This window comes from Pristis pectinata, chromosome 6 (assembly GCF_009764475.1).
Source record: "Pristis pectinata isolate sPriPec2 chromosome 6, sPriPec2.1.pri, whole genome shotgun sequence".
NCBI classification, from domain to species: Eukaryota; Metazoa; Chordata; class Chondrichthyes; order Rhinopristiformes; family Pristidae; genus Pristis; species Pristis pectinata.
In genome coordinates, this window is record NC_067410.1 from 46,188,228 (window position 1) to 46,206,279 (window position 18,052).

Here is an 18,052-nt window from a genome sequence, read left to right on the forward strand (position 1 = left end):
GTCTGGAGCAACAAACAATCTGCTGGAAGAATTCAGCGGGTCGAGCAGCATCTGAGGACAGAAGGAATTGTCAATGTTTTAATTTGAAACCCTGCATCAGGACTGAGAGTCGAGTTTACTCGACCCACTGAGTTCCTCCAGCAGATTGTTTGTTACTCTGTATTTCTTGACCCTTAATATGCCACATAGCACTCTCTGACGTAACAAAATTTATAGATGCATTGAAAGAATTTGACGATTCATTTAACTTTAATTCCAGTATCGCCTTCAGAGCTTCACCGAATCTCGATCACCAGAATGGAAAAGTGAACCTTATGTTGGTGAGTTTGTCACATTCTAATCTCTGCTTAAACAGAGTGATTATTTGCAGCAACAGTGAACTCCAGACCAATATAATTCTTAACTCTCTATTGGAAGTGCATCTGAAAACCCATCATAGTTTTTTTTAAGCTACTCTTCAGGTGGTTTAACATAGTTATCAAATGAGCAGATGCATAACTAAACCTCACACACTGGGTAGATCTTGGACACAATTTTCAGCATTTTCTGAATTGGTTCACAAAATTGGCATGTATGTTTGACCAAGGGCCTGAGTTAAGGGAGGAAAATTGATATGGTAGCCCTCTCTGGTCAAATAGCCTACTGTTAATTATTACCATGCTGTTGATCTGTTCTCCAGAGGGGGGCTTCATTATTATGAATGATGGACTTCTGAAAAAAGAAATGGAGAGCAGCCAAAGTCAGAAAAGGATTAACACCTCATGGAGAAGCTTATACACATTTCAAAATTACTGATTTAATGCTGCTTATTCAAGTGGGCCTGCTGTTGAATTCTCATCATAACACAATCATATGGATTCAGAGCAGGAGTAGGCCACTCTGCCCCTCAAACCTATACCACCATTAAGTAAGACCACAGTCGATTGGAACCTCAACTCTACATTCCTGTCTTCCTTTCAGCCCCTTGTTAATGAAGAATCTACCTACCTCTGCCTTAAAAATTCTGCTTCCAATCTCTCTGAGGAAGAGAGTTTCAAAAATTCATATCCATCTGAGAGAAGAAAAGATTGCTTTATCTTTGTCTTATATGAATGACTCCTTAGTTTTAAATATTGACCCCGGTTCTAAATTCTCTCACAAGAGGAAGAATCCTTCCTACATCCATCTTCTCAAGACTCAACAGGATCTTGTGTGTTGCCTCTAAAAGAATAGGATTAGCTGTTTTGTCATAGCCCAGACTGGTAAGAAGAGCATTGCAAGAGAATGTTCTGCACATCTCTTGCACAAGCACATATATATACTCCAGAAGATACAAGCCTAACCTTTCTGCCATATACAAGGCTTAAATCCAGAATTTGATAGAATAATTGGTAATTGGTTTATTATTGATACAGTGAAAAACTTTGCTTTGCATGCCATCCATACAGATCATTTCAAAACATCAGTACATTGAGGTATTATAAGGGAAATTCAATAACAGAATGCAGAATATAGTGTTACAGAGAAAGTGCAGTGCAGGTGGACAAATAAAGTGCAAGGGCCACGACAAGGTAGGTTGTGAGGTCAAGAGTTTGTATCATACAAGAGGTCCGTTCAAGAGTCTTATAACAATGGGATAGAGACGGTTCTTGAATCTGGTGGTTCCTGTTTACAGGCTTTTGTATCTTCTGCCCAATGGAAGAGGGGAAAAGAGAGAATGTCTGGGGAGGGAGGGGTCTTTGACTATGTTGGCTGCTTTCCCAAGGCAGTGGGAAGTGTAGACAGAATCCATGGAGGAGAGGTTGGTTTTCATGATGGACTGAGCTATGCCCACAACTCTCTGTCTACTTCCCACTTTCCTGAATGAGTCTAGCTCCAGCAACTCTCAAGAAGCTCAACAACATCCAGGACAAAGCTGTCCAAGTGACTGGCACCCCATCAGCAACCCTAAACATTAATTATCTTCATCACCAGAGCGCAGGGGCGCAATAGTGCACCATCTACAAAATGAACTGCAGTTACTTGTCTAAGCTACACCAACAGCACCTCGCAAACACACCAGCCCTACCAACATAAAGGACAAGGGCAGCAGATGCATAGGAGCACCACCACCTGCAGGTTCCCCTCCAAGTTGCATATCATCCTGATCTGGAGATATATCGCTGGTCCTTCCACATTGCTGGGTCAAAATCCTGGAACTCCCTCGCCAACCGCACTGTGGGAGTACCCTCATCAAAAGGACTGCACTGGTTCAAGAAGGCAGCTCTCCACCACATTCTCAAGGGCGGCCAGGGATGGGTAATAAATGTTGGCCTTGCCAGCAATGCTCAGATCCCAAAAACTAAATAAATAGTAAAGCAGATTTCTGGAGTCTGGTGTCTGTGAGTGGACCTGTTGTATTCATCTTCCTCAACTGTGTTTCTCTAACCCAGATGTTCAAAATAATAGTAAATAGTCTACAATCTGCCATTGCAGAAGAGAGCTAGATTTGGCACGGGGTACTGACTGCTGTATACCAGTCTCCTCAACCCCAAACAGAAATAATGTAATATTAAGACAACAAAAGACATCAGTTGCTTAATGCTGGAAATACCAAGCAAGGCAAGTTCAATATGTGGGAAGAGAAATAGAGTCAATGTTTGAGGTCAAAGACCCTTGGTCAGAACATATTTTCATTTATTTTCAGCTTTCTCATTACAATTGGAATATAAATTTAAAATATTTCTCTCATTACTCTTTCTCCTCAGGTCAGGTGATTGACAGCTCTGGTTTTGGCATCCCTCCCCCGCCATGGGAAGTGCCAGTAGACATTCCGAAAATGTTTGAGAAAAATAAGAAAAAAGTACAGGTGCCTAACACTGCATCTGTCAAGGTACAGTAACTCAGAGCCAAGGACAGAGCCAGCAAATGCCAGACGTGTAGCTACAACCAGAGTAACTTTAATAGAGCAAAATGTTTGAAGATACCTCACTGAAATGTCAAACTACATTTGACACTAAAGAATATATTTGAGCAAATGAACTTAAAACAGTAGGTTTTAGGGAAAGAGGCAAACTATAGATGCTGGAAATCTGAAATAAAAATGGGAAGTGCTGAGAATACTCGGCAGATCAGGCAGAGAAGCAGAGTTAATTTTCTTTAGAACTAGGAAATGTTGGAGCACAAGCAGGGGGAGAAGTAGTAAGAACAAAGGGAATGTCTATGACAAGCTAGAAGATTAAAAGACACTGGATGGCAGAGGCATTGTTGGTACTGGTTGGTAGAGGATGTTGAAGGCTTGTATATTGCAGCTGATCTGACTAGAAGAGGTGTAAATAAAGGGAGGTGAACGAGGGAGAATAAAACAAGCTGGAACTCTTAGATACAGATCATGGCATTTGCAGCCATTATAACAGTCTTTATTTTAATCCCAAATACCCACATAAAAACTTGGAAACAGAGGTTCTTATTTACCTCCTAGACCATTGATCTTTGATGAGAGGCAGTGCAGTTATTTCGCAGCATTAGGAGTAGGAGCTCTGGGTAAGATCAAGGCTTCCTCAGAGAAAACATTTCATTTCCTTAACTCCATGGGCATCTTAACAGCTTTAGTCAATTCCAATCTTCAATCTGTGAACTGAAGGATCCTTCAATAATGCTGGGCGGAGACCGATCTTGCATTCGTGGGATTACCTGTAATTTTCTAAACCCTTTATCGGTAGTGTTCTTTTTCAGTGCGAATTTATGCATCTTCAGCTGGTTATGTTTTATATAAGTATATATATGGCTAGGGATAACTCAGTGTCAAGGTTAACATTGCATTCAATGACTTCGGGTGAGGCAGTGTGAATGGCTGTGCTGCTACTTGGTCAATCACTTTGGCAGAGGTCTAACTGGGACAACCACAGTCACATTTGGGCTGCTCCTTGTGATCTAGAGTCATAGAGTCATACAGCATGGAAACAGGACCTTTGGCCCAATTGGTCCATGCTGACCAAGATTCCCATCTAGGCTAGTCCCATTTGTCCACGTTTGGCCTACATCCCTCTAAACCCTTCCTCTCCATGTAGCTGTCGAAGTACCTTTGAAATGTTGTTGATGTACCTGCCTCAACCACTTCCTCTGGAAGCTCATTCCATATACTGACCACCCTCTGCGTGAAAAAGTTACCCTGGGGGTTACTATTAAATCTCTCCCCTCTCACCTTAAACCTATGCCCTCTAGTTCTTGATTCCCCAACCCTGGGAACCAGACTTTGCGCATTGACGCTATCTATATCCCGCAAGATCTTGTATACCTCTATAAGATCACCCCTCATTCTCCTACGCTTCAGTGAACTAAGTCCCAACCTGCTCAACCTTTCTCCATAACTCAGTCCCTCGAGTCCTGGAAACATCCTTGTAAATCTCCTCTGCACTCTTTCCAGCTTAATGGCATCTTTCCTACAGCAGGGTGACCAAAACTGAACACAATATTCAAATGCGGCCTCCCCAACATCTTGTATAACTGCAACAAAACATCCCAATTCTATCCTCAATGCCCTGACTGATAAAGGCCAGCATGCCAAATACCTCTTTCACCACACTATCTACCTGTGACGCTACTTTCAGGGGGCCATGTACTTGTACCCCTTAGTCTTTCTGTTCTACTCGTGGAGCAGGTGGGCACATCTGACTTGGCCCATCCTTAAGCAGTTGAGGGTCATTCGGCTTATCCTTGGAAGGCTGAAGCCTGGGAGTCCATCAGTCAGGTCAGTCACTAGGTTTGCAGTGTTTACAGTCAGCCAGGAGCTGTGCCATTTGGAGGTCAGGCTGTCATTTGTTTGTAGGATGCGGAGGCTGTTGAAGAGGGGCTACAGAATTTTGGAAAGGCGCTTGTTTTCTTTTCAGTAAGAATGCTTGGTTGGCTTTCAGAAGGTGATGTTCTTTAAGGGAATTAAAAAAGAGAAAATGCTGGAAACATTCAATATTTCATATTTTCAACATCTGCAGCCTTTTGCTTTTTGTGTTCTTTGAAGAGGATGTTTAACCAGTAGATATCAGGCTGTTCAGTATGGACTAGTACAGGAAGCCCTTCAATCTGAGGAGGGTGAATGTCGGGGATGGGATACTTTCACATTTCAGCATGAAGTTCTCCATATTTTATCCAGTGCTGTTACACAAAAAGACTAAATCTCCCTTTATACTGTTCCAAGGACACACCGGCAGGTGTGGTTCTACAGCAAGTGTGACAATTTTCCATTTCCCTCACAGCCTGTCTGTGCTTAATTTGAGTCAGATGGCCAACACTTTAGAATTATGACAGATTGTTGACTTAGATGTGTGCTTTCATAAAGACCAAACTCATTTTCTATATAATCACCACTGTTAGGAAAAGGAGCAATTTTCATCCCTTCAGTTCAGACTGCAAGCAAGGCCAAGGTCTGTCATACAGATCCTTTGTATTGTTTTAAGATGCCATTCCAACCTTTGGCACTGTTGCTAAAGTTCCTATGTTTTTCATATTGCATTATGACAAAGTAGGCTATTCACCCCATCGAGTCAATACCGGCACTCAGAGCAATGCACCAATCCCATCTCTCCACATCTCCCTGCAGCCTATTCTCTCTCATATGTCCAAGAATAGCCCCCTGATTCTCTTCCCACCCACCTACACTTGGGGTAATTTACAGCAGCCAATCAGACTGAAAGCACATCTTTGAGATATGAGAGGAGACCGGATCGTCCGGGGGAAACCCAAGTGGTCACAGGGAGAACATGCAAGCTCCACACAGAGGGCGCTGAGTGTCAGGATTGGACCTGGGTCGCTACAGCTATGTGGTGGCATTGCTAAATAGTGCACCACTGTGAGTTCGGGCCAGTCTGTGCAGTGCTTTATACTCAGCTTTTCCTTTCATTCCAGCTCCTCCACCTCCACTCACCTTATCCCTTACTGTTACTGACTCACCTTGGGCTAAACTTCCATGAACACTGGTAACTTCACTTCTTCTCCAAGTCCAGATGTTGGGGAAACTGAGGGTCCTCGAATATGCAGACATTTAACGAATGCTTTCAGGAAATGGAAAGTCAAAACATTTGAAGAAGATGATCACCCTTTTGTTGTTCAGACTTGGGTTGTTTTTCTCTGGAATGTCGGACACTGAGGGGGGACCTGATGGAAGTTTATAAAATTAATGAGAGGCATAATAGGGTAGATAGTCAGAATCTTCTTTCCGGTGTAGAAGTGTCATATACGAGAGGACATATGTTTAAGGTGAGGGGGGAAAGGTTAGAGATGTGTGGGTTAACTTTTTTTTACATAGAGAGTGGTGGGTGCCTGGAATGTCCTGCAAAGGAGTGGTGGTGGAGGCAGATACAATAAAAGCATTTAAGAGGCTGTTGGATAGACACATGAATGGAGGCATATGGATCGTGCAGGGAGAAGAGATTCGGTTTAATTTGGCATTGTGTCTGGTGCAGACATTGTGGGCCAAATGGCCTGTTCCTGTGCTGTACTGTTCTATGTTCTATGTTCTTTGCATTGCCTTAATATTTGAAACTTCCAGTATCCTGACCAGTTACTGAGCTGGGAGGAAGCATTCACTTTGTTTGAATCTGCTCTGTTCCAGGGGTGCCACAAATGTATGGCGATGGGTAAAATCCCATGCAATGATTGCCTTCAAACAGGACGGGTAAGTTAACAAAGAATAAACATGCAGTTATAAAAAACCTTTCAGGTTCTCTGGGCCCGTCAATGCCCTTCACAGGCAAGGTTACCTTGTGAAGTGTAGTCACCATTATGTAGGTAAATGGAGCCTTCTGGGTTTACACAGCAAGATCCCAGAAATCTCAGACAGAAGAGCACTTAAGGCATCTTGGAGAAGTGGGTCGAGAAATAAATATTAGTTAGGGCACTTGGAATACTAAAGATTTATGTCCACCTTTACAAGTGGATTAGGCTTGTTCAAGATCCCAATCAGAAGATGGTGTGTCCAACTGTTCTCTCATCACTGAAAAATTATGCGCTCGGGACCTGCAGTGAGGTTAGAATCCAGCTCCATCTGACTTGGTGATGAGAGACTGTGCTGCTCCCCACCAGTACTGGAGCACACGTCACCCAACTACACACTTACAGCAATTGCCTGGCACAGTTTTGTTACAGTATCTGTAGAAACTGGAAAGTACATTTTGGACTGTATCACAGCAAGGACCAACGATTTCAAAGCCATTACCAAGGGAACAGAAACAAGCTCAAAATGGGGATGGTAGCCTTAACTGCTCATTAAAAGGAGTTGAGTATCTGCTTCAAGCAATAGGACCCTCTAAATATGGAAACTGGGGTGTGGACTCCGCCAGTTCCATCTCTGTGACCTACCTTCCCACGCAGAGCTTATGTTTGCTCAAGTTGGCCATCAAAGCCAAGAGGACTCCTGGCAAACGTACTTGAAGCTGGAGCCTGAAATTTTGGGGCTGATAGAGGACCTCCACTTGGCCACTGAAATGGATGGCCAGCTTATTCCAGAGCAAGTGGTCAAAACTGACTCCATTGAATTCAGTGCAAGGGAGCATGCACTTCTAGCCCCAGAGAACGTGTTGCATTTTAAGCTAAGTCACTAAGATGTAAATCTACACATGTAAAAGGTGGTCATTTTGTGAAATACGTTGAAATAACATTGAACGATTTCCACCTACAGGTGAAATGTAGGATGTGCGATGGTAGAGGATCTATGCTTGGCAATGACACCAGATGCAATCATTGTATGGGTAACGGGGTAGAAAGGTAAGAATAAAAGTGAGGTTGTGAATGAGGCCTAGCTTACCCATTGCTTCATCCAGGAATCAAACTAGTTGTGAATACTTCACCTGTTTATATATAGTGCTCTTTATTTTTAGTTCTGTTCTATTTTTGCCTGGTATCATCTGAGATGTGAAATATTTTCCTATAACTGTTCATAAGCTCCCTGTCCCTGCCAGATCAACTAAGCTTGCATTTTTACAGGACTAGAATATAGAAGCAAGGATGTACTGTTGAGACTTTATAAGGTGTTGGTCAGACCGCATTTGGAATATTGTGAGCAATTTTGGGCCCTGTATCTAAGGAAGGATGCACTGGCCCTTGAGAGGATCCAGTGGAGGTTCACAAGAATGACCCCAGGAATGAAAGGGTTAATGTATGAGGGGTGTTTGATGGCCCTGGGGCTGTACTTGATGGAGCTCAGAAGGATGAGGGGGGGATCTCATTGAAACCTACCAAATGCTGAAAGGCCTAGATAGAGTGGACATGGAGAGGATGTTTCCATTGGTAGGCGAGTCTAGGATCCAAGGGCACAGCCTCAGAATAAAGGGATGTCTCTTTAAAACTGAAATTAGGAGGAATTTTTTCAGCCAGAAGGTGGTGAATCTGTGGAATTCATTGCCACAGGGGTGGTGGCAAAGTCTTTGGGTGTATTTAAGGCAGAGATTAATACGTTCTTGATTGGTAATGGTTACAGGGAGAAAGCAGGAAAATGGGGTTAAAAAAAATATGAGCCATGATTGAATGGCAGAGCAGAATCAATGGGCCGAATGGCCTAATTCTGCTCTGATATCTTATGGTCTTATTTACCTAAACTGTTACTCTGTTCTTCAGTCTTGAACACACCCTTACAGTTTTGTCTATCCTTGATACCTTCCATACCCCCCACAATCAGTTTCACGCTCCTTCCACCATTCTACTCATTGGATTCCACCAGGTTATGGGTCCTAGCTCCATTTAAGTGGGGCATCTCCCAAAGGAATGGCTCTCATTTTCCCCATAATTGGAGTCAGTGCCCCTTGAGTTGATGCCCTTACTGCCACTCTACTGGACGCATATTTGACCTTCCCTTTGCTTCATGACAGTTTGCACCTGGCATGGCTACTCAGGTGAAGGAGGATCTGGATTTCAGTTTGGCTGCTAGCAGCTCAACCTTCCTGAGGACCTCATTACTAACCCTATCTTATGCAGGGTTTACAGGCGTGGGGTTGGCCTTTACCCTGAAAGTGGTAGGCAACATCAAATCTGCTATTTCTGTGGAAAATAGTAACTAAACCTGAAAATCACCTCTACCACCCCCGCTTCACTCCCCCTACCCAGATGGCATCCAATGGCCAGTTTTCCCATCCGTTGTGAGGCTTTTTCTTCACCTACACAAGCAGAGGGAACCTTGTATCTGCTGGATAAGGGCAAAAGCCAAGGTCCTCTAATATTCCACAGGCTCCCCTTACCTGCTTGAAGTCAGGCACCCCCTCCAATGCCTGAGCACTAGCTAGACCTATACCACTGCCTACCTTAAGGGACATGATTACCTTTTGGATTAGTGTCCAGCTCACTCTTCCTATCCATGATGTCTTACAATGTCTGCAGCTTGGACTCCAGCTCAACAACTCTGGGCTAAGATTTCTCAAGAAGCAGTGGCTTACTGCCGATGTGATTGTCTCTCTATAAACTCTCACCTGCAGGTTTTGGGCCAAGTCTCCTGTACTGCAATCCCTGTCTAACCTTATTTATTCATTCATCTAAAGATTGTATATTTAATGAACAATTTTAATTAGTTTTTAATTTTTCAATTTAAATGTACTTTTCTCCCTGCTCTGTTCTGAACCTCACCTTTTGCTAAATCAGAATTACTGAAAGACTAGGTACTTCCACAACATGTTCTTGACTGGTTGCTCTGTAGAAAGTAAAATATTCTGTTCCGATCGGACGTGCTAGATTTGAACTGAGTACAGATTGATTTAGTGACGTCCATGATATGACTTAGGTGCCAATTGATCCTATCCTTTCACCTGTCCTCAGGGCCAGAGTTTCTGACCACAAATTATTTAGTATTCATTTGAGATTGTGGAATATTGGCTAAACTCATAGTCAATACTGTATTCTCTGATCTTGCTGCTCTCTAGGGAAAGAGAGAAGGGCATCCTCTGAAATGAGGAAAGAATCCTAGAATAGAATAAATTCCTCGTGGCTTTCTCTCCATACTCTGGAGAAGTGCCTGGTTTTTACATGCAAACTCTGTTACAGTGGCCTGATTGCTATCAGTAAGGGAGTCACCCCACGGCATGGGTTACGCTGTGCTGCAGCATAACTGCATGGGACCTTCAACCAAATTGGAAAGTAGAGACAAAAGGATGGCATAACACAGCTAATAAAGCTCCAAAGAAATTGCATTATCAACTAAGATATAATTAGTAGTGCAGATGTATTAATATTGAGCCAGAAATTATTCAGTTCATATATGATTTCAAGTTCATGTTTATTGTCATAGGCATATATACCTAGGGTATAAATACCTTGAAAATTAGCTTTTTGCAACAGCAGCTCAGTACATTACATAGATTAAGATAACTTATACATAACCTACATGACAAAATAAACAACATCAGTGGACACACACAAGACTGCACTATCTCCCCTCAACCTTTCAGTCCAGATGAAGGGTCTCAATCTGAAACATTGACACTCCATTTCCCTCCACAGATGCTGACTGACTTGCTGAGTTCCTCCAGTGCTTTGTGTGTCGCTGCATAATGACATTAGTGCAAGGAGGAAATATAGGGTTTTTCAGGTCAGTTCACGAACCTGATGGCAGTGGGGAAGAAGCTGTTGTTGGATCTTGAGATGTAGGTCTTCAGGCTCCTGTACCTCCTGTCTGATGACAGCAATGAGAAGAGGGCATGGCCCAGATGGTGGTGGTCGTTAATGACAGATGTCACTTTTCCTGAGACATTGCCTCTTATAGATGTCCTCAATGGTGGGGAGAGCTGTATCCATGATGGAACTGGTTTAATAAAGGACAAAAGCTAATTCACTATTACTTGTTTATTAGAGGCATAATCTGCTGTATAATTTATATAATTTAGTAAAAAGTATAATTTAGTAAAAAGTATAATAAAAAGTATAATTTATGTTTATTAAAGGCACAATCACTGCAAAAAGATATGATATGTGATGCAGACTGTATCATCATTTGTCTCATTTTCCCCCAGTTGTAGATCCTGCAGTGGACATGGGCAACAGAAGTGCGATGTGTGCCAAGGCCGTGGTCAATTGTATTTTTACATTCAGTTGACAGTAAAATGGTGAGTTTTGTTTTTGATTCTTTGGTAGAAAGTTGGGTTGATTACTTGGATAAGGAGAGAGTCGGCCATTTTTATTAAACATGGTACCTGTCACATCAAACCTTAAATATTTTCACTAGATAAAGTTAGACAGGATTTTACATAGAGGCAGCTAAAACTGTGTGTGTATTTTTAATAGGAGAAAAATTAAATTTGTCTTTCCTTGCTCCTCTGGGTCCGTAGAATTATTTTCTGCTGTATAGCTCACCAAGTAAGGTCATGGAGTCATACACCACAGAAATGGCCCTTCAGCCCCCCATGTCCATGCCAACCCATCGACACTAATCCCATTTACCAGCACTTGGACCATAGCCTTTAATGCTTTGGCAATTCAGCTGCTCATCTGGATGCTTCTTGAATGTTTTGAGAGTAACTGCAAAGTTAGAATTGTGATGGGTGCACATAGATCATTATGTCCTTTTGGGAAGTGTGAAATGGGGCAGGGCTTATTCTGACTACAGGGCAGCACAGTGGCACAGTAGCAGAGCTGCTGCTTCACAACGGCAGTGACCTAACCAGTTCCTCCGCTCAGTTGCTGCATGTGTGGAGTCTGCATATTCTCGCTGTGATCAAGTAGGTTTCTATCTGGTGCTCTATTTTCCAACCCAAAGATGTGAGTGTTGGTGGGTTCATTGGCTGCTGTAAAATTGCATCCAGTGTAGGTGAGTGATAGAAACTGTGGGAATTGTGGGAATGTGGGGAGAATAAAATAGGATTAGTGTTGGATTAGTGTAAATGCTGCTAATTAGTTGGCATGGACTCAAGTGGGCTGAAAGACCTATTTCCTCACTGAATGTTCCTGTGATCTCGGACTCTCTATATTCACTCCATGTTAGAATTGTTCGGTATGTGAGTGTTGGATCAGGTCAGGATCCAGCCATACCGTCATTAAATAAAGTTCAGATTTCAGTAATGGCCAGTTGGCTGAGTTCCATGGGATGACTGAGGCACTAGGAACCAAGATACAGCAAGTAATCTGCATCTTCAGCAGGCAGGGAGAGAAGAGGTGAAGGAAGTGCATCGGTTGGCTTGATGTTGTTCAGGCTGATGTACTTTTTTTACTGCATGAGATCTTGATTGCCCTGAATAGATAGAAGGGAGGTCCCCAGACCACAGCTGTCTGATGTCAATGTGAAACTATTACCTTATTCCTTTAAGGACATAAAGAGCACTGAACAAGTTGATCTAATCTTTGCACAACTCCTCTGTGTGGGAAGCTCAGTCGTCAATCCAGAGGTCACTTGGACCTAACAAGCAGCTAGATCGCTGCTTGGAAGTCAGTTGTTCCTTTGCTCTGGAATGGGTTAAGTTATTCCACTAATCAGGTGAAAACGTGACACACACTTCCTTTGTGTGACACTTTGAACTGTGATACTCTCAACAGGTTTTTGTAAGATTATATTGCAAGACTTTGCTTCCAGAATGAAGTCGCTCTACACAGAAACCTATGGCAATTTTTCTTTTACACAATGGAAACCAATTCTCCAAAAAGTATGGCTCATTGTTAGGAATGGACTATTGCTTTCAGTGTATAGATTGGCTGATATTTAGTTAGATTTAGTGAATAGATTTACTGAAGCATGGAGTGAAAAGCATTTTAATTTTGAAAGTGGAAGTTTAAAAGCCAGATACGTTCTATTAAACTATTGATGGCTTGTTATTGCTTTCTCATTCATAAATAGGGAAAACAACAAATTTGAACAAGTTATTGAACAACAGTGTGAATTTCCCACACAGAAACTCAGTAAAGTCACTGGGAAGGAGCTCTTCAGTGATCAACAGTTTCAGGTAAAGAGAATAGGTGTTGAGACTGAAAAACGTGTTAAGAGGCTAATTTATCCTGTACTAGCCTTATGGTAACAGCCTCAAAGTGGAGTTGGTATCCTTACTACTGAACAACTTGGCTCTCCTAAGAATGCTCTGCTTGCTTCAGGTAACATGTGGATGCTGGGCTCCTCTGATGTAATTGAGGACATAGTTGTCACTTTAGGTCAAAGCTAATCCAATCCTGTGTTTTGCATACTGATCAAGCTCCAATTGTTATGGAGCTGAATAATTTTTAGGAGCTGGAGAGCAGGAGTACTCAACTGAGGCTCACCAAAATAATTTTACCATCTAGAGTCACAAGAGATTCTGCAGGTGCTGGAATATGTAGCAACATGGTAGTGCAACAGGGCAGGCATGGTAGTGTAGCAGTTAGCGTAATGCTATTACAGCGCCAGCAACCTGGGTTCAATTCCGGCCGCCGCCTGTACAAAGTTTGTACACTCTGCCCGTGTCTCCGGTTTCCTCCCACATTCCAAAGACGTACGGGTTTGGAAGTTGCGGGCATGCTATGTTGGCGCCGTCAGCGTGGCGACACTTGCGGACTGCCCCCAGAACACTCTACACAAAAGATGCATTTCACTGTGTGTTTCGATATACATGTGACTAATAAAGATGTCTTATCTTATCTTATAAACACACACAAAATGCTGGAGGAATTCAGCAGGTCAGGCAGCATCAATGGAGGGAAATAAACAGTCGACGTTTCGGGTCAAGACCCTTCACCATTTAAAGCCTCTGCCCCCTCCCTCCCTTGCATAACTTACCTGCTTGGCTTGATCTTGAGTCATTAAACCAGTGATCTTCATCAGGATGTGTGTTGAGCAGTTTGTGGCCAATCTATGGGCCTCAGAATGTATAGGGTTATTTTGTCATGGGAATAGACAAGTCATCCAGAGGTCTAAATTGATCACCGCTCCGCCTATTGCAAGTCCTTGTCACACACTGTACCTTGACCTGGACTCTTTCAGTTGGAACATGCCCATTTATAATCTATCCCTTGATATAAGCAAGAAATCATGTTCATTGCTTCCACAAGTCATGGCACCAAAACATCCTGGTTTGTAGAGCCTTTTGCATTCCTTTAGCAATTTTACTTTGTTCTGGGGATGCAAATGAATGCTTACATCCTGATTCATGTCTTATCCAAGTGTCGTATTTGTTTTCTTCATTTTAGGTGTACCCTATCCTGGGCTTCCCAGATCCCAGGATTAATCAGATCTCCCAGCAGGGGATCCAGGAGCATTGGACTCAGTTTGGAAAGACTTCTCGTATAATCCAACAGGTGAGAAGGAAACATGAAGCAGCCCAGCCATTATAGTATCACAGCTTCAGCCTTGGGAGAGCAAGCTAACTGTGGCCAGTTCAGTAGGTGGTCCTATAAGGTACACTTTGCCATCTTTCCATGTACATACCAACCATGACCTCTTAGCCAATATGCATATGTGCAGTAATGGCATTACCACATGAAGCTACAATATCACAACATAGGGGCTATTCATGATAACATAAAGAAATCATTACCAAACTGTCTGGCCACCAACAAACGTTTTTCAGTTGCAGGTCCTCCCTAGATTATGGCAGGTTCTGTTCCTGCGAACTGTTTGTAACCTGAACAGTTCAAGTCAGAAATGTAGCCGTGACCCATGTTCCCAGGCGACAGAAGGTGCCTGAAGCCCCGCAGCAGCCGGCAACTCCATCTCATTGATCTCCCAAATGCTCATTCATATGTACAGGCTGTACTTTAGTTGGGCATTTGTAACCTGGGGAGGACCTACATGTAGAGATAATGGAATTCTTGTCCTATATCATAATTACAATCTATTACTGAGAACTGATGCACTGAATCTTCTGATCAAAATCAATTAATCTTAATCAGAAGATTACAAAGCAATATTATTCTTGTAAACATGCAGCAGAGGCATCCATAGTTACTGAAGCTGAACTGATGGACACTCTCAGTAGCAGACAAAGAACAATGCAAACTCAAGCGGTGTGGAGGATTCGTTGGTCTGAATACCACAGCTTGAGGTAAATGAATCAGCACAGCCCACAGCCCAACAGCCTGCCTCTACTGCTCATGAATCAGCTCATCCTGCCATTCCCACTACCAATGAATTGATGCTACCTGGTCTCTCTGCTTAGATGCAGTGTCAAAAACCTCCGATCAAGAATTTTGCATATTACATTGACCCCCATCCCCTAAAATGACTTCCTCCAGCACAAGGCTCATCTGGTTCATAACTATAATGGTGCCTGGAAATGGGGTTGAGATACTCAAAACCAATACTATAATCATCTCCATTCCCACTACCTTCTCCCACCCATCAGGAGTGGGGGGAGGGGGGTGGTGGTGAAATTGAGGCCATTGTGCTCTTTACCTAAGACCAGCACAAGATAAAAATCAATTGATTAGAGCACTCCCTCCCTCTCAAATATGACAAGTCTGGTTTAATAGCTTGGTTCTACGCTCCCTGCTATCAGTAAGCAGCACATGGATCTTCTGCTCTCAGTGTGATTTGGAACTATCTCACCACAGGGCTTATTTCCTTCTATTGATTTTCCTTTCTCCTCTCCTGAAGTCACTGATTCATGCTCAGGAATAATTCTACATATCTCTATTTTGTAGCATCGAGCTTATAATATTGGCAAAGGCTTAAATATTGGCTAGGTGACCCATCAAGAATTTGCACTTTTATTTAATACGTTATGTTTATTTAACAAAGCAAAGTGCCCCAAAGACATTCACAGTATCTATTTCCCATGAAATAGGCAGCAGTAGAGAATCACAGTTTTATTCGATATTTTTACACTGCCTCCCCACACTCTATTTCATTAGCTGCTGATTTGAAATTCCTTCTACTGCTCTATTTGAGATTAGCTATTGCATTACCAAACAAGGCCTAAACCTGCTATATACCTGTTTTTTCATGGTGTTGGCTAGGGTTCAATTGGGAGCTGTTTTGCTTCTGTGTCAGACTTTTGTGGGTTCAAATCCCACACCAGAAACCTGGATGGACATGATAAACACTGAGGGAGCACTGAAATGCTGGGTGCACCATCTTTCAGATGAGACGTTAAAATGAGGCCTTGCCTACTCTTCCAAAGACAACTATGTTTAAGAAGAGCAGTAAGTTTTCCTTAGCATGTTGCTTAATACCTACCTCTCAATTAAGGTAACAAAAATAGTGAAACATAATTACACCACTGTGTGCAAATAGGCTGTCATTGCTCCTTAAGTACACTTTGAAAGCATTTCATTGGTTATATTTGGACAGGTACGTGAATAGGAAGGTTTAGAGGGATATGGGCCAAATGCAGGCAAATGGGATTAGTTAGACGGGCATCTTGGTCGGCATGGACAAGTTGGGCCGAAGGTCCTGTTTCTGTGCTGTATAACTGTGAATCTATAGTTGGGACATCTCGATGTTATAAAGGTGCCTTATAAATGCAAGTCTTTTTCTAATTGGTTTGCTGCTGTACTAAGTGCTGTACTGAGGCACAAGGACATTGAGAGGACGTGGAGTGATTTCCTCATAATCAATTCTTATAGGACTATTGTTTGAGCTTTCAGAGTTTCCTGATGGCTCTTTGGTGATTTAGCTGTTGTCTTTAATTAATTAAGTCTGACTGCTGTCTCAATTAACTAATAACTCCTAAAATAACAATCTCCTTTGTACCCATTATATGCAGGTCCCCATCCCTCTCTAACCATAATGCTTTTTTTCTCCCTCCCTTGCTAGCGACATACGGTTGAAATCATCCCAGTCACCGAAGTGCAATTCCAGTGGAAAAACAAAGAGCACAGCTACTTTGTGTACGGCACTGAAAACAAAGTATATGCTCCGGAGTATCCTGGCAAGAAGTGCATGATTCTGTAAAGTAATTTGTCCAAGGCAAATCGAAAGGCAAAAAAAGCTGCAAATCATGTAAATTTGAAATAAAACCATAAGATGCTGGAAGTACACTGTGTTTGACAGTGGACGAGGCTGAGGACAGACAGGTTGGTGTGGGAATGGGAAGGGGGATTAAAATGGCATGCAAACTGGAAGAACGTCACCTCATATTTGGCCTGGGTAGTCTACAACCCCATGGCATGAACATTGAATTCTCTAGTTTCGGATAACCTGCTCTCTCTCCTTCTTATCTATCCAGGCCCTCTCACACACACACTTCTTTCCAACCCCACCCCACAACCCTCTATCAGCCAGTTTCTTTCCACTCCTCCACTTCCTCCGTCTGTCTTTCACCCATACACTCCTCCCACTGGGTCCCCTGTCCCCTCCTCCCACTGTTCCCATCTGCCCATCATCCCTCCCTCTTCACCTTCCTTTCTTATCGGATTCCATCATCTGCAGCCCTTTGTTGCCTCCACCTATCACCTCCCAGCCTCTGTTGCTCTCTCCACCCTTCCCTCCCCCACTGACTCCATCTGCCAATCGACGAGTCCTCACCTGCATCCACCTATCGCATGCCAGCTCTTGCCACACCCCTCCCCCTCACCTCTTTATACTGGCTGTCTCCCCTCTGCTCTTTCAGTCCAAATGAAGGGACTCGACCCAAAATGTCGATTGTCCATCTCCCTCTACAGATGCTGGCTGACCCACTGAGTTCCTCCAGCAGCTTGTATTTTGCTCCAGATTCCAGCATCTGTAATCTTTTGTGTCTCCTGACGTATTTTGGAGTTGATGCTTTGAGTTTCTCTGGCTATGTGTAAGCAACTTTTAATTTTTATATACATGGGTCATTCTATGATGTTATTTCCAATCAACTGAATGTCTTCATAGCTTTATTTTCAATATTCCATTATGTAACCTCACTGAAATTCCATGTATTTCCATAATAAATGGTATAATCTCCATATAAGTTTTCCTTCATTATTTATGTCTATTATTGTGTTTAATTATTTCTTCTAATTTTAACATTGAAATGGATCTAGGATTGATTTTGGATCCATCATAATCGAAGTTTCCCTAACATGTAAGGGATTTGACCAAGCAATAAGTAAGTACCGTTTTTAACACAATCAACTAAAAAATAAACATTTATTTTTACATTCTGTATGTTTGTTGTATATATAGGTAGTATGGTGATTGTGATAAGTTAAGGAGCATGTATCATATTACAGAAGCAAGAGGTCCGAGATTATATCA

The 18,052-nt window shown here is 42.5% G+C and overlaps 1 protein-coding gene across 1 annotated transcript in view; it reads left to right on the forward strand.

The window, feature by feature from the left end:
- The window catches only part of LOC127571367 (uncharacterized), an 89,153-nt gene extending 71,426 nt beyond the window's left edge, over window positions 1-17,727 (forward strand). The window contains exons 17-24 of the mRNA XM_052017679.1: window positions 260-320; window positions 2,727-2,851; window positions 6,566-6,628; window positions 7,631-7,716; window positions 10,944-11,036; window positions 12,758-12,863; window positions 14,077-14,184; window positions 16,643-17,727. Of these exons, the coding sequence (XP_051873639.1) occupies window positions 260-320; window positions 2,727-2,851; window positions 6,566-6,628; window positions 7,631-7,716; window positions 10,944-11,036; window positions 12,758-12,863; window positions 14,077-14,184; window positions 16,643-16,780 (780 nt within the window). The 3' untranslated portion in view covers window positions 16,781-17,727. The remainder of the gene's footprint in view (window positions 1-259; window positions 321-2,726; window positions 2,852-6,565; window positions 6,629-7,630; window positions 7,717-10,943; window positions 11,037-12,757; window positions 12,864-14,076; window positions 14,185-16,642) is intronic.
- Window positions 17,728-18,052: the final 325 nt, after the last annotated feature.